At 39.5% G+C, this 16,277-nt stretch overlaps 1 protein-coding gene across 1 annotated transcript in view; it reads left to right on the top strand.

Annotated features, from left to right (window-relative positions):
* The window catches only part of SLC9A5 (solute carrier family 9 member A5), an 84,987-nt gene extending 76,781 nt beyond the window's left edge, over positions 1 to 8,206 (top strand). Inside the window, exons 14-16 of the mRNA XM_075282078.1 lie at positions 4,392 to 4,461; positions 5,574 to 5,696; positions 6,452 to 8,206. Coding sequence (XP_075138179.1) covers positions 4,392 to 4,461; positions 5,574 to 5,696; positions 6,452 to 6,915 — 657 coding nt within the window. The 3' untranslated portion in view covers positions 6,916 to 8,206. The remainder of the gene's footprint in view (positions 1 to 4,391; positions 4,462 to 5,573; positions 5,697 to 6,451) is intronic.
* Positions 8,207 to 16,277: the final 8,071 nt, after the last annotated feature.

Below are 16,277 nucleotides of genomic sequence, written 5' to 3'. Positions count from 1 at the left end.
TATGGAGACATTTTTGAGGTGGAGATGACATGACGTGCGAGTGATTGGATATGGGGAGATATAAAAAACAAAGAACTTGAGAGTCTTCAGTAGTTGATACCTTTTTTAATGGCTAACTCTTAATGATAACAGATTACAACGTTTCGAAGCTCTCAGCTTCTTTCTTAAATTTACTTGAGAAAAAAAAAACTACTGAAGACTCTCAAGTTCTTTGTTTTTTATATTTTCTACCCACTGGCTAACACTGTACAAAAATAAACATTTTCCCTATGGATATGGGGAGTGAAGGAAAGGTTTAAGTCAAACCCAACCCCGAGGCAGCAGGCATACTGCCTAGGAGACTGCAGTGGATATATCAGGGACTGATGGTGTCTGTTTAAAATGTTGGATCTGTAATATTGAAGATGGTGACTAAGAAATGTAAATTGCAGAGAGCCAGGAACACTGCATTGTATGTGATGCATAGTTTTGTGTTACTGGTGCAGGACTAAAATGTACAAGGGCATGGAGGTGGGTTCTTTTTTTAGTTAATTTTTTTTCTTACATTTTTTTTTTAAATTTCTTTACACATTTGCAATAAACCTATGGTGGGCATTTTAACTTAACTTTTTTGTTGTTGATGTCCCTTTTAAAAGGAGCGATACAATGTATACAAAGCAAAGCATCATGGCAGCTCCTATAGCTGTATACACAACACTCATTAAAGTGTAAATTCCACTTTTTTTTCACTGTTTTGTCTTGGCATCATATGAAAGCCAGGAAGATATGGCTTATAAAAGTGAAGATACAGCCATTTGAAGTGACCATTCCACTTTGGTAAATGCTTTAGCTCTACATACTACATTGGGTACATGTGTACAGTCTCCTGGCTTTAGTTAGGTCATTGCTAATAAGAACTTTACGTCCTGTTTTCTATTAAAAATAAGTTTGATAGATTACTAAAGTATATCACAAAACTGTTTACTACAACTTCCCAGACACAATAGAAAAAAAGTTAAAAAAAAAAACGGCCATGAAATAGGAGTTTGTACAGGTACATAATTCCAGGGTTAATTGCTGACAGCCTGAGCATATTTGGTCTGAAATACTGTCTTTGTGCTGATAGCAACCAATCACAGTACATTTTTTTTTACTTATAGAAGTTTCAGAAATCTTCTCAACTATATATTACAAAGTTGCAAAGCTTTTCGCTATGCATAACTGAGTAAGTTTTATTTATATAAAACTGGAAATACAACCTCCTAACCCACACTCCATACACACATTGCACCACAGACTCAGGTCTGCAACTGTTTTACAGCATGATCTAACTCTATTTCTGACAGATGCAACTTGGCTGAACCTCTCTTTTGCCTCAAATTCTGAATACATTGGCGTACGTTCCCCATATTGATTGGAACAGCCTGTGTTTCCAATAAAGAAATTAAAAAAAAACTATGAAAACAATCATAAAACCATTCTAATTAACCTTATAAAAGTTTCTGGATGGCCTACGAATGGCTGCCGTGGTTAGTGATTTATGCCACATCAAATTCCTCTACTCATGCACTTTAGATCCTGATTTAGATTCTAATCTTTGGATTGTTTGTTGTGTCTGACAGTCACTCAGCAGCTTTATTCTGTCCTCCTATAATGAGTGTTGACAAAATGCTGAACAGTAAATGGGGGTTCATGCCTTGCTCTTTCGAAACATAGACGTTAACTCCTTTTCTTTCATCTCATTGAGTAAACTGACTTACCATCTCTGGGTATATTAGAGCGACATAGAGCATGACCTTTTTGAAACAGCTCCAATCATGCTTATTAGCTTTCATGGGAGGAATATGCAAATCTGTCTCCCAAGATGTAAATAGGGAGACAGTACCTTTGTTATGCTGCCCTCTATGGGAAGCACCCTGAACATCATGCCTGACTTTCCCAGAAGCCTTTACTGCATAATGTGGGAATTTAACCAAGGTAGTTTCTCAGCTATGGATGGCTGTTTCGGTCTGGTTGGACCTAGTCAGCGCAATGTAGAGAGAACTGACTTGGTAGAAGTGAGAGGCTGAGAGACCAGATTATGGGGATAATGTCACTTCATAAGGAGAGACCACCTATTAGGTGTGTGGAGACTTGTACAGCCATAGTCGCGCCACTATAAGGGATCATGGGAAGAATATGCAAATCTGTCTCCCAAGATGTAAATAGGGAGACAGTCCCTCTGTTATGCTGCCTGAAGCACCCTGAACATCATGCCCGACTTTCCCAGAAGCCTTTACTGCATAATGTGGGATCCTATAGAGGGCAGCATAACAGTGTCACTGTCTCCCTATTTACATCTTGGGAGACAGATTTGCATATTCCTCCCATGATCCCTTACAGTGGGGCGACTATGGCTGTATAAGTCACCACACACCTAATAGGTGGTCTCTCCTTATGAAGTGACATTATCCCCATAATCTATTAGCTTTCAGACATAAATAGGTTTCAGAAAAAGACTGCCTGACTAATTGTGCTAGTCTTTATGTGGATATGAAAGCATTTTTGATGTATCCAGTCCTGTACCTCAAAATAAATAAAATAATTAGTGTATATAGTGTAGATTCAGCTCCACCACTCGCTCCAGAGCCTATACAGAGAAGGATACCATCCCTTTCACCATGAGCATGTTATCAAACAAGAAGGCTGTTGCCCAGGGTTCACATTGGCAGTGGGAGGTACAGCAGGAGAGGGCTTTGTATTGCACCCATATCTGTAACCAAAGCCTAATGCAAGAGCTGTATCTGATGACTTACTACTGTATGTACTCCATATTCATAGATCCATGTATCTTACATTATTTTAGATGATTTTTTTTAGACCAACAGCTCGCTATATTTGCACCAGTCCTTATATAAAATTTAAGCAATTTGCATAGTTGTTGCTCCATCAGTATTCACATGGTAACTTCATATACTGCAGTTGGAGGTCGAAGAGATTTATTTACATAAAACTGAGAAAGACTCTTCATATTCTCAGTGTTGATATTTTTCAGACAGAATTCAATAGAATAATATCACCCAAGTGATGGAGAATATGACCTTTTCTTGAAAGATTTTGACTTTGTGATTGAAGTTTCTTATTCTTTCAGAAAGTTCCCAGCTCTGGTCTAATACGTGTCTTCAACCTGCCAATCTTTTCATTTGCAATATATTAATCTATCAACACACATTCTATACGCAGGTCTCCAGGTCACCTCCATTGTCTGCAGGACCCACAGCTCAAGACTTGGAGGAAGTAGTTATTGCCCTTTAGCAAACAGACAAATGATCACAGACTTGCTTACAGAATAGTGAACCAGCAAGATTGTAGCCTTGGCTTGATACTGGAAAACAGTTTGTCTGCCGATTTTGGCTCTCATATTACCTCCTGAACTGACTATTGGCCTGGATGTTCACTCTCCTGATTTATTCTCCTGATTCCAATCTGCCTTGTAAATTTTTCATTTGACTTCTGATTGTGGTTCACTTATTTCTTGTACCAGTTTCTATGGTGATAAACTTTGATGCAATTTCAGCACAAGTCTATCTGGCTTTGTATCTGATGCTGGTGTTGGTATTTGGGTGTCTGGGATTGATCTTTCAGTCCTGCATAGGATTTAAACAGCTAGTTCTACTGCTTTCTGTTGTCAGACAGATCTTGCTGTGTTAAAGATAAAAGATCCTGTAATGTTGTTTGTACAAATTCCAAGTAGGGTTTGTCCAGAACAATGGGAGTGGGAGTTAGAGAAGTTTTCAAAACTTACATATTAGTGATCTAACCTTAAGATTATCAATGCAGTGAAACCTCTGCAGAAGACCACTCATTTAAGACCCCTCCCCACTAAAAGGGAGTCTATCACCTAACCCAGCCACTTTGAACTTCTGCAATTTTGCTGTAATGCTGTGATCACAATTAAAACCGTAGTGTTATAGTGTTACAGAGCCACAAAAATGGGTCTAAAAAGCAGTTTTATTCTTTATGCAAAAGAGGACCTTGAAGCACAGGGGGCATTTCTTCAATAGTTAAGCACAGGCGCATCATCAGTAAAACACGCCCATCCTCAATGTAGTACGTCCCTTTGGGCAGTGGAAGCTGACGTCATTGAAGCTGCTGCGGAATCCTGGGCAAGTGCAGTATGTTTCAGTCCATCTGAACATACTGCACATTTGCTGCCTGGAAGTCTCATCCTACACCCATTCTACCACTGAAGCATCTTTTTCTCTTCCAGGGTTCAGGGAAGTCTGTTTGGTTTGAGTCTTGTGACCAAGAATGCAGCAATAGAAAGAGCCCTTGAATTCTGCCATGCAGCACACTTTCCATGTGATTTTAAGCTTTCTTTTTATGCATATTGGTTTATATACTGAATAATTATTTTTTCTTAAATGACATAGAGAAGAACCAGCATGGAGCTCGAGTCACGGAATGGAAGACAATGCAAAGTGGTGAGCTGGGAAAATACAGGTAAGACATAATTTGCCTCTTTATAAACTTGAAAATCAATGTAAGAATTTTTGGAAATTTCTGTTACTGAAATCAACCAAAATTCTCTCAAGCCTTTTTTTTTTTTTTTTTTTTAAACATTTATTTTTATTAAACTAACTCCTTTAACACATTAACTCCTGTATTGCAAGTGTGTTATAATCCTAATCTCGTTCACTTTTGCAGTCCTGTAAATAGTGGGACTGCCCTGGGGTTGCCATTGTAGCATTATTAGACTAAAGTCGGTTGCACACAACTGTGTACTTACTGCCGGTCGTGAGTGAACAGCATGGGGAACATATGGATGTCATCCGTGTGCTACCTGTGTACCAGCCGTGCTTCCATGGCCCCTTTCATTCAATGAATAGGAGCCGCCGAAGCAGGGCCATAAAATCAGACAGGAATAGGACCTGTTCCATGTTTTGTGGCCCAGACTGTTGGCCTGCATGTATGAGTCAGTGTGCTATCCAGTAAAAACCCAGATAGCATACTGACCATTCATATGCACATCTGCAAGGGGGCTAATATTTGTGTGAAAGTTTGTCCTGTCAGGTGTAAAGTCCGCCTGAAAAACAGCGGAAGAAAAAGTGCCACATGGACTTTGTCTCTGCACTGGTTTCAGTTTTAAAAGGATGGACACCTGATGTAACCCTTTATAATCTGAGTAAGGAGGGGAAACTATAACAGTGTGTATGTTAGAAACTATCATTTAACCATTTCAGGACCGGGCTATTTTCCATTTTCCTTGGTTCAGAAACACACATCTTTTTGGGTTTTTTCATACATGCAGTTTTGAGCACTATGACATTTTTTTTAATTTGGGTTATTAAAACAATGTTTGCATATTTTTTCAATGATAAATAGGGCTTTATTTTTATGTTTTTATTCTTCCATGTGTTGTATTTATTTTAACGCTAATAATCCATCAATGCCTTCCCTATAGGTTAGCCATCTGCAGTATGGTAATGTGTATAGAGAGTTGCTGTATCTTCACGTCCTCACATTAAACTTTTGGTGCATTGCAAACCATTCTTGTTTCTTGTGTGGTGTTTCAATGCAGATATTAATATTTCTGAATGTTTTCCTCCTGACAGCATCCATTGTGGTCACCCCGGACTCAGAAGATGAATGTTCAGATATAGAAATAGAAGTGGATGAGGGTATAACCTTTGTCGCTCGGGCAACAGATGAGATTCTTCATGGTGTTAAAATCTCAGGTAAAACATTGAACTCTAACTGAACCAGCGACATATGTCAGATGCTTATTGCTAGAGCCGGACAGTTTTGACAGGTTCTATAGGCACCTTCAAGTCCATTATATCTGTAAGTCTAAGACCCCATGTTGTGGAAACAGAGCATTTTTGCGGGAAAAATGCTGCATCTACCGTACAGGCAAAGTGAACAAGATTCTGGTTAACCTCATCTGCACATTGCGGGGGGAAAAAAAACTGTGGAAAAGCTGCATTTACAAAAACGCAGCATGTTAACTGCAGAATTTCATAAGGGAAGAAAATACGGAGAAAACAGACAGGAGCTTTAACTGTTGATAAATTGCTTTGCTATATCCATGATGATAATGGCAACCCTTTTATATATCTCTCTCTCTCTCTACACTGAAGTAACAGGCACACTTGGCCAAGTAAATGTCAAAAGTAGGCAGTGGGGGAGAGGGCATAGGTTTCCGATGTCCTAGATCTGAGATCTGTTTTCACTGATCACCAGAGCAAAAGAGCATAGGCAGATACCAGAATCCCACACAAGCTAATAAACCAAACATACAAAATGTCCTGACTCATGTTGATTGTGAATATTTAATGGAATTCATGTTTGCCCCATCTCCTTGTGAGTCACATCAATTTCCATCTGTGTATCATATGCTTCGATTTTTGGATTCAGTTCAGTCAGGTTGTTTGAAAGCACAACAAATAAGTGACACTGTTCTGAACTTTACAAAACTTTATTATATCCACAGGAATGTTGGGAGTTTGTCAAAGTCCTCGCATTGTCCCGCCATCACCAACTATGGCTGAAAAGGTTCTTCCATGGAAAGGGGAACCAGATGAAAACACAGTTTGTATCTCTTCAGAGACTACAAAAATTGTTCCAGTTGATCTACAAAAGTCGTGGAAGCAAAGCATCTCATCTCTAGAAAGCATTAGTTCTCCACCAGCTCCGGGGGCCACCTCAGACGGAGCAAAGTCTTTGAGGCAGGAGATCTGCAGCCCACCAGTACTTCAGACTCTGCCAGAGACCTGTACCTGTTTTCCTTTCTCTAGTTCTCCATCACAAGGTATAAAAAATCATTTATGTTCTACAGACATACAGCAACAAGAGCTCCAGCCTTTAATGCCTCCAGATGAGGTGTTTGGTTTAAGTCCTGTGTCCATTAGGCACAACCATAACAAAAGACGATTACATCGAACTTCTAAAATCTGAAGCTGGTTCTAGTTTTGGGTTGGTTCGTAATTACAATCCAGGCAAGATTTCAAGGTGTTCTGATGATCAGAGTCTTTGATGGGACATTGGAAGACCCACCAGAACCAACAAGCTGTAATGACTTCTTAATCAGGAGAAGTTCCTTTGTCACCCTCTATGTGCATAGTACATTTCATTATAGTTTTGTGCCAACATAAACTTACTGGTTACTTTTTACAAGTTTCCTAATACGATGCTCAAAGAAGACAGGAGTCCTTGAAGGATGTTTGTATTCTTCTTTTATGAAGGAGGGTTGTCATTTCTTGTTATTGAGTCTTGTTCACATTTGCATTGCTTTTGAAAACTTAATAGCAAATCTATATATATATGTCATGTTCTTTTAAGCTTCAACTGTTCCTGAAAAAATATAGTGACCAGTGTTGGCTTTGCAGAATCTAGGGGAAGGTAGTGCAAATAAGGGAGTAAACTCCATTCAGATGCTGTAGGTCCTGTAGTACTTCCCACCAGGCCGCCATGCTGGCCACTGGGCCAATGTGTTTGCTTTCTTTAATTGATTGCTTTTCATCGTATATGTGTCTCTACCTTGATGTTTGTGGACAAATGTTCCTTCATAGAGATGTCTTCATCTTATAATCTCTTAGCCTCGTAGCTAATTAGTGAGGTTATTGGGACAAACAATGATGCACAGTCTTACAGAGACCTATTCCTTTTTCTAGTATCTGCAAATTTTGTATAGCTGCTATTTTTATTGCTAAACTTCTACTATTTCTGTATTATTTATATATTTATGTATGTGCTGTTTGTTAAGGGCTGCTGATATATTTCTTACTTTTTCTTTGTGTAGGCATCTTTAATTCTTATAGTTTTTGTACTACAATGTTCTAATATGTTATTTTGGGATATGCTACCTATAAGAGCTACGTTTGATTTGCTATTGAATACATTCAACACACCCATGGCCTTTCTTGTTAGGCATTTCTTTTGTCGTACAAGTCATTGTAGGCTTGTATGATTGAAAATTCAACAATGAGCAAAGCAGAAAGAATCTCCCAGGTTAAAAATGTGAAACATGGCCTTCTTATTAGGAGGGACGGTAAAGACAAAAGGTATTTAGAAACTGTTCTTACATGTTATTTAGCAAGTATTTTTGTACCCATAATATTAAAATCAGTTGTGGCAAAAACTATCGAGCCAGGTTGTGTGTAGAATAGATAATCTTCTTCATATAGACATCTGCAATCAATGATTATGTCAAATGATAATGATATTAATTAATAAACAATTGCTACTTGCTAGCTGTATTGATCTGTCTATAGTGCCTGCAGGTGAGTGTTGCGTTCTCTCTCAACATCTATAGACTGTTGTATTGGATGGAGTCCAGTTTTTAGGGATGGGGTTATACATGTGAGCTTATCTGCAGCTTCCATCCTCCTGGACTTTTATTGCTTGAACTGAAAAAGATCTGAAAAATTGTAAAGATGACAGGACACATGAGAATTGTATTTTTTTAGAGGCGTTGTTCATTTTAGGATCTACCACATTAGTTTCTAATCATAAAAAATATACCATTCTTCTACCTTAAAAATATATACACATTTGTAAGCATTTATAATGCTCCAATGCATCTGAAACAACAATATGTAGTCATTCCAAACCTTATTTTATATGGTCCATGTGCATATGCAATAGGTGATAAAGGGAATTTGTCATATGGAAAATGCTGTTCTGCAGACATGTTATATAGCAGCATGAGCTAAGCAGATTCTTATATGATTTTATGGGAATAGTTTTGGTATAACTTGTCATTTATCTGTTGAACTCTCTACTTTTTCTATGCTGAGGACTAAAGAAGCCGTTCTGTCAGTGATTGACAGCTGTATCTGTGTGCAAAGTCACAGAGTAGAGGTTAATGTTAGGACCGAAAACACAGGACTGCGCTTCACCCGTTCTGATTAGGTTAAGTATAAAATTTATTGGGGTTCACACACAACGCATTTCGAGTCAAAATAATCAGCCGGCAGAAAGAAAAAGAGTTCTTATGCACTTGAAAAAGAGTCTTTTGACTCGAAACGCGTTGTGTGTGAACCCCAATAAATCTTATACCTAACCTAATCAGAACGGGTGAAGCGCAGTCCTGTGTTTTCGGTCCTAACATTTACTTCTACACCACTGGTGATGGGTACTGCAGCTGAACATCCCAGGGAGGAACCCCCTAGCAAATGGTTCCATTGCTTTATTAAAGAGGACCTTTCACCACTTTTGGGCACAGGCAGTTCTATATACTGCCAGAAAGCCGACAGTGCGCTGATTTCAGCGCACTGTCGGCTTTCCCGATCTGTGCCCGGTGTAAAGAGCTTACGGTGCCGGTACCGTAGTGCTCTATGGTCAGAAGGGCGTTTCTGACCATTAGCCAGAGACGTCCTTCTGCCTCGCGGCGCCAATCGCGCTGTACTGTGGAGCGGGGAGGAACTCCCCCCTCCCGCTCCTGATAATACTCGTCTATGGACGAGCACTGTGAGCAGAGGGAGGGGGCTTTCTGGCAGTATATAACACTGCATGTGCCCAAAAGTGGTGAAAGGTCCTCTTTAACAGTTGTGATCTCTCACAACTCAAAAAGGTGAGAGCAATCACTGCACTTGAATTATTTACAACTATACTAAATTTACTACACCATATACAGCGCGGTGCTGTTTTTCTTTTTTCTTTACAGAGTAGAGGTTGTCACCCTCAGACTGGACCGCCCACTTGACTTCTCAGAATAGAAAGAGCAGAGATTTCAATGAGTAAATTTAGATTATACTGAATCTTTTCATTCAAACGTATACATCAATCTGCTCAGCTCCTCTATAATATGCTGCCTACAGATTGGACTGTAACTTGTATGTAACAGGTTCCCTTTAATTGAACTTTTTTTTTTTTGCTTTTTGGGGGTCTGCAACTTTATGCAGACTTATGCATCTCCATGGTAACAGACACCAAACAAACCATGGATAGCTTGAGCCTGCAGTCACATTTTCTTCCATCTGTTCCCAACTTTATGCTAACATTCATTAGGTTACCAAATAGAATGGGTTTGATGGGAAAAAAAAGAGTGCGTCTCAAGATCAGACTATACTGGGCTTGTTTGTTATCGGTTACCATGGAGATACATAGGTTTGCCTAGTAGACGTATGAACAGATCAGGAGTAAATTCTTAATCCACACATATTGCAAAGTTGTTTTTTTTATCTTAAATATGTTTGCACAATTTAAACTATGGATGCAAAGATGTAAGCTTAGTTATAACGGAGCCATCATTGGTCCATGACTCCAGAGACTAGTCCAGCGGTCAAGAGAGACTGCCGCCTGTGAAAGCGCATAGTAGGGAACATATAGTGACTGAAACTAAGAATGTGTTTTTAGTATTGCCATAAGCAACACTATGACAAGATCATCTTTGAGTAAATGAAAGACTTAACTATTTCCTTGCCAGCAATACTTGAATGTTGTTGTAGGCTCCACCATCCTTGCACCATGGTTCAGCCAGAGGTTGCAGTCGTTCTCAGTAACCTGAATATTATTTTTCTTACCTCCCTCTGACTCATGTGTGTGGATATAAATCCCAAGATTTTACAGAGGACTTGTTAAATACCTTGTCACCACCTGCACAAAGGCTGCAGTGTTGACTTGGGCAGCCTGACCAGTCCAACCTCCTTCCTTGTTCTAGGAACTTAAATGATACAGTAGCTGGGAATACATTGAGAAAAGAGCAGAGAATCCTTTACAAAAGTCAAGATCCTCGCCATCTACTCTGCTTTCTGAAGAATTACAGCAACAATGCAGAGTTGTGAGAACTGAGAATATATTTCTCCTCTTATCATTGGAGGTAGGATTGACTTTTATCTGTATTTACATTTTTATATAACTCTGCTTGCTACACATGAATGGAAATGTACATTGTTTGCTTCAAGATCAGTGGTTCTCATCCTTACTATTGCCACGTCCCTTTAATACAGTTCCTCATGTTGTGGTGACCCCCAACCATAAAATTATTTTTGTTGCTTCTTCATAACTGTAATTTTGCTACTGTTATGAATGGTAATGCAGATATCTGATATGTAGGATGTATTTTCATTGTGTAACAGGATTAGCTCAGGGATCGTCGTCTCCTCAATAGACGAGCCCTTTTGGCACCATAGTGAAATTACAGTTCAGCCAAGTGTGGTGCAACAGGCCGCAACCAGTTTTATTAGAACTTTACTAGCAAATCAAAGCAAATACAATACAAAATAAAATCCTAGCCATCCGACCACTACCTACAACACAGGAACCTCATTAGAGAGAGCAGGGCCTTCTGCACAGCTCCCTAAACACAATATACAGCAGTTTAACTCACAAATGGTTTCCCAGTAGCAAAGAGAGCCATATACCTGTGTGCTGTCTGCTCTTATATACATACATTTCAAGATTCAAGGAATTAACCCCACTCATCCCAACACCTGGAGTAGCTGAATGGAGAAGAGACTCACCCAATTCTCCCTACTCCAGTAGCCAGACCTTTTTACCAGGGTTTTGGTAAAAACCCTCCAGCAAGGAGCAAAGCTGCATCTAGATCGTATATGACAGGAACCTGGGAGAAATGTATATTCATTCTACCACTTTGCCCCTGGTCTTGTCACAATTGTTACAAATTATTTTTTTGCTGTAGTTGGTTATTTTACACGTAACCAGTAATTATAATTCATAGTTTAATTTCCCCCTCCAGCTGCCCCAGTTTAAACAGCAGCTGGAGAGGAACATTAAACCGTGGGTGCAACTACAAGGGGACATTAATGTCTAGCTGTCCCATCTCCAGTTTAATGTCCTCCACCAGTTGTCCTCATCTTAATGTCCTCCTCCAGTTACCCCTAGGTTTAATGTCCCCCTCTAGTTGCCAATAGTTTAATGCCCCCTCTATCTGCCCCCAAAGTTTAATGTGCTCCTCTATCTGCCCCACCTACTTTAATGTCTCCTTCATAGGCCCCCAGTATATTGCCCCCCCCCCTTCACATCTGTCCCCACAGTTTAACCCTTAAGTACTATCATGGTGTCTATCATAATGATATGTGGATGGTAGTGGTATATGATAGACACCGTGATAGTACTTAAGGGTTAATTTCGGTCTTGAGCTGCAACAGTTTAACATAAAAACACGGATACTCACCTCTCCTTACTCCCCTGCTGCTCAGTCTGCAGTCTCTTGCCCGGGAGCTACAGGCAATATGTGAGTGACGTCATCACATTGCGCCTGCAGCTGCCAAAGCACGCAGGGGCTCAGTGGTGAGGCAAGATCTGTCTGCTCCTGCTTCACCACTGTATTCAACTCATCTGTGTCCTCTAAGAATGCAGATGAGTTGAATCCGAGACATGCAGAACATGACCCGGAATCCAGGACAGTTGGGAGGTATGGGAGCGGTGTCTCGGTTCCTAAGACCATCAGAAATATGTGTTTTACATTGGTCTTAGGCAACCCCTGTGAAATGGTTGTTCGACCCCCAAAGGCGTCGCGACCCACAGGTAGAAAGCCACTGTTCTAGAGGCTATAAACTGGCTTAGACAATGTATAAATGCCTGCAGTCTAGAGAGTCCACTGTGATCTAAATACTTCAGATCTCTTTCCTGTCCTGATAGTTTGCTACAATGTATCAGTTCAAGTAAAATGTATTAGCCTAGAGTCCAAGACATTTAGCTTTACAGCTGACACTAGATAAAACTGTAACAAAATCTCATTTGTTAAAAGTATTAATCTGGGTAGGATTTCAGCCTCTGAGTTGAAAAGAATCAGCCCATTCAGTGAAAACATTATTTGTTCTCTTTGTATAGAATAAACTTATGCTTGACTTTTTAACCTTCAGTTTCTTAATTTATTGTACACAGTATGTTTTTGGATCATATTAATTTCTTTGGGAAAGACCGTGAAGTTCAAATACCACATCAATGTAAAAACATCCCCCTCCCCAAGTTAGGAGAACTTGGAATGAGATGTCTTGTCCTAAATTCTTTCAATTTGATTTTGAAATGGTTGCATAAAGTAGGTTGGTAAGACGCCTTAAGAACAACGGTTAACACAAGTTCACTAGGGCTTGACTGGTGTACAGACTTTTGTTTGTATTTGAGTGGTACTGGTGTAGGTCACCGGATTATGTTCTATGGGGGAGTTCATGTTATTAAGAGGAAAAGTGTGATCAGTAAGCAAATCTTTGATTTTAGCTTGTGCTCCAGCTCAGCTTAGATTTAGAAGTAATCTACATGAAGAGTTGAGACACTTTGTAAATACACTCACTGAAAAAATAATGTATGTAGATTGCTGTAAGCTCGGCATGCAGTTATGTCTCATGTAGTTATGTAAGTCTTTATAGTTGTGGTCTAATTAGACACTGGGTCATGTCACAAGAGGGTGTAAAAGTTATTCTCCTGCTGCCCAGAGACTACTTTTGGGTAGTGTACTCTCGATGATGGGATCTGATGATGGCCAGGTTCAAGTACAGAGTGCTGGGGGTGAGCACTTCAATCCTGTGTTCGATGTGGAGCAACACACTGCCAAACACGCTGGTGTGATGATCTTGGGAGCCATCACTTATCACAGTCACCCTTTGCAGTGATACAAGGGACACTAACAGCTCAGCAGTAATGTGCAAGACATCCTGTGGCAACATGTGTTGCCTCTCATGATAGGGGTTTCAACTGGCATTTTCTTCAAGATAACACTTGCCTACACAGAGAAAGGGTTTCCCGGGGATCTATTTGCCAGATCGAAACCATTCCATGTCCATGCCAATCAAGCATTTATGGGCCATGTGAGCAAATCTGTAGCAGGATACCATACAGAACCTGTATGCCTCCATGTACAACCATATCTTACCTTGTATCCAGGCTAGAGTCGTCCCAACAAAGTACTAGAGGCTCCTGTCTGTTGCACAGTTTTCTCCAATAAACTTATCCTTTTTCTCTAATATTGTAATCACTTACCTATATCATCATTGCATTTACATGAATACAGTTTTTTTTTAATAGACACATTTATTGGAATTTCAGGAGTGGATTAAGCAGAAGGGAGAAGTATAACTACGTCCTATATATTTCCCATTCTTTTTGTAGCCATTTTTGGCCTTGGCTAAAAAAAAAACCGCACCAAATAAAGACTGCATTTCCACAACATGGAACCTCAGCCTAACATTCACTTTAAGTCACCTCTGTCTGGTGGACCTCGGAATATCACTCTGGTGAAAGTCTTCTCTTTTGCATTTAGTTCACCCGTAGCGACCATTGAAATCAATCTCTTATGGATGGCTCTGGATGTTTCAGATAAAACATACCGACTTCTCTCTTTAAAAAGGTTGTATAGTGTACAGCGACTTTAGGCAGCTCCACACTATTGTAGGACAACACAAGCAGGACCTTTTCATGACTAAAAAAGCAGATCATTTTACTAGAAGTCAATGGCAAGACTTGAAACAAGATCCCTGTTCTCCTCATCATTTCCGTGTGACTGACCCTCTGCTACAGGTTTAATGGCAAACACATCTGTCCTGTCTGCAAGCAGCGCTCATAAAATGGCCCGTTACCTTTCTACAAGAATTGACTACAAAGTGATTATGTGACGGGCTCTATAGTCAGCATGGGCTTCTCTGGCGCTTGTTGTGCAGCTGTGTGACAAACTATTAAACTAATGGGCACATAAACAAATACCGTCTACCTAAACAGTGTAAAGTTACTCTAGACGGTCTTAAACTGCAGCAAATTTAACAAAATTTTCTAATGCTGTTTGAAAGATCTGGCATACTTTTAGACTGTCTAGTCTAACTTTATATCACTTATTAGTTGGCTTTGTTTCTAACATGTTGGTATATTTTGAGCTGTAAAGCATGCACATCATTTTTTGGAGTAAATCACGCCAGAATTCTGCTGTATATTTATTAGTTTATGTGCTGCAGTGTATTTTTTTTTCTCACTATCTTTGTAGAAGCCTGACCTGACCTCTCATCACAAACATGGGTGTTGCAGTTGCATAATAATGTAAGCATCTATTGGTGGCTCAAACAAAGTTAAATTCATAAAAAAGCAATGTTAAAAGGGGCCAAACACCTCATGTGTAAGTTTATAGTCATACACATTGGGCTTAAACAAAAAGCTCATGCCTAGTCATAGACACCTGATGGAGGAACAATACAGATGTGATATATAGATCAGTCAGCCCATCAAGCCATTACCATGTACTCACATGATGGTATTATGATAGAATTTCAAATAAAACATACATTGCCCAATTACGTATATAGAAATAGGAAACAAAAGACACAGTTGTTGATAAACCTAAGCTACTCATCTGTTGTGCAGCTACTCATCTGTTGTGGCATCTTGCAAGTAATTGTGATGGTGCCAGACTTAAAAATCATAGTGACATCCAATTCAGGAACATTAAGGGAGAATAAGTAAACCAAGATGGCACTGGTTGCAGCCAATGCACAGAAACATAATGCACATGTTCTCTCTGATGGTATCCACATGTACGGAACTACCAAGATGGGGTTAGTGATAACACATGTGCAACACCATCCCTGATGTCAACAATTGTACACATGTGTATGTACACACACAATATGTGCTTAGAGTGAGTAATTCAGTGCTGTATAACCATACAAAGGTGACAGAGTGTATAGATGATCATATAGATTATTTAATGAAGGGTATTCTAGAAGCATCTTGGTGATGCCAATGAGTAGAGATAAAGGTAAATGTTCAGTTAAAATCCAATGTGTAAATTTAAAAAAAAAAAAACCATAAGATTAGACCTCACATTAGCTCAGGCTATCCCAGTATCGATATCTGGTGTTCAAATATAGAAATTCTATCTTTATAATATCTTGGAAACTGGACATCCTAGATTTCACCCTGGAAGTACAGCCCATATATGCAAAACCATCAAGACCCGATTTCACCTTTAGCAGTCACCTTTCTCTGGTACTAATAGTGTCTCCCAGTACTCAGGTACCCCTGGAAATTACAGTAGTAGTTTGGTTATCACCTATAATTTTTTTTACTATATTTATATTAAAGGTTATGCTTTAAGGGATGGTACTCTTTGTTATTTCTCAATTTTCTTTACCATCTTTACCTGGCTGATGGTTGACTAATCGGTCTCTGTATCAATCCATTCCTGGCTTTGGCTGAAACAAAAGTGCAAGAATTAAAAGAGCTTTTCTGCCAAGTGGGCCCTCAGCTTTACGCTTCTACATACATCTTCTTCTTTACAGCATAGAGGTCAGTGATCCCAATTTCAGAAATTCAGTTATTGCAGATTATTTCGCATTGATCCCTACTTGCATGCATGCCATAGGAGTTTT

This window comes from Leptodactylus fuscus, chromosome 7 (assembly GCF_031893055.1).
Source record: "Leptodactylus fuscus isolate aLepFus1 chromosome 7, aLepFus1.hap2, whole genome shotgun sequence".
In the NCBI taxonomy this organism is placed as follows: Eukaryota; Metazoa; Chordata; class Amphibia; order Anura; family Leptodactylidae; genus Leptodactylus; species Leptodactylus fuscus.
The sequence above is the reverse complement of the archived record's forward strand: the minus strand, read 5'-3'. Positions and strand labels throughout refer to the sequence as shown.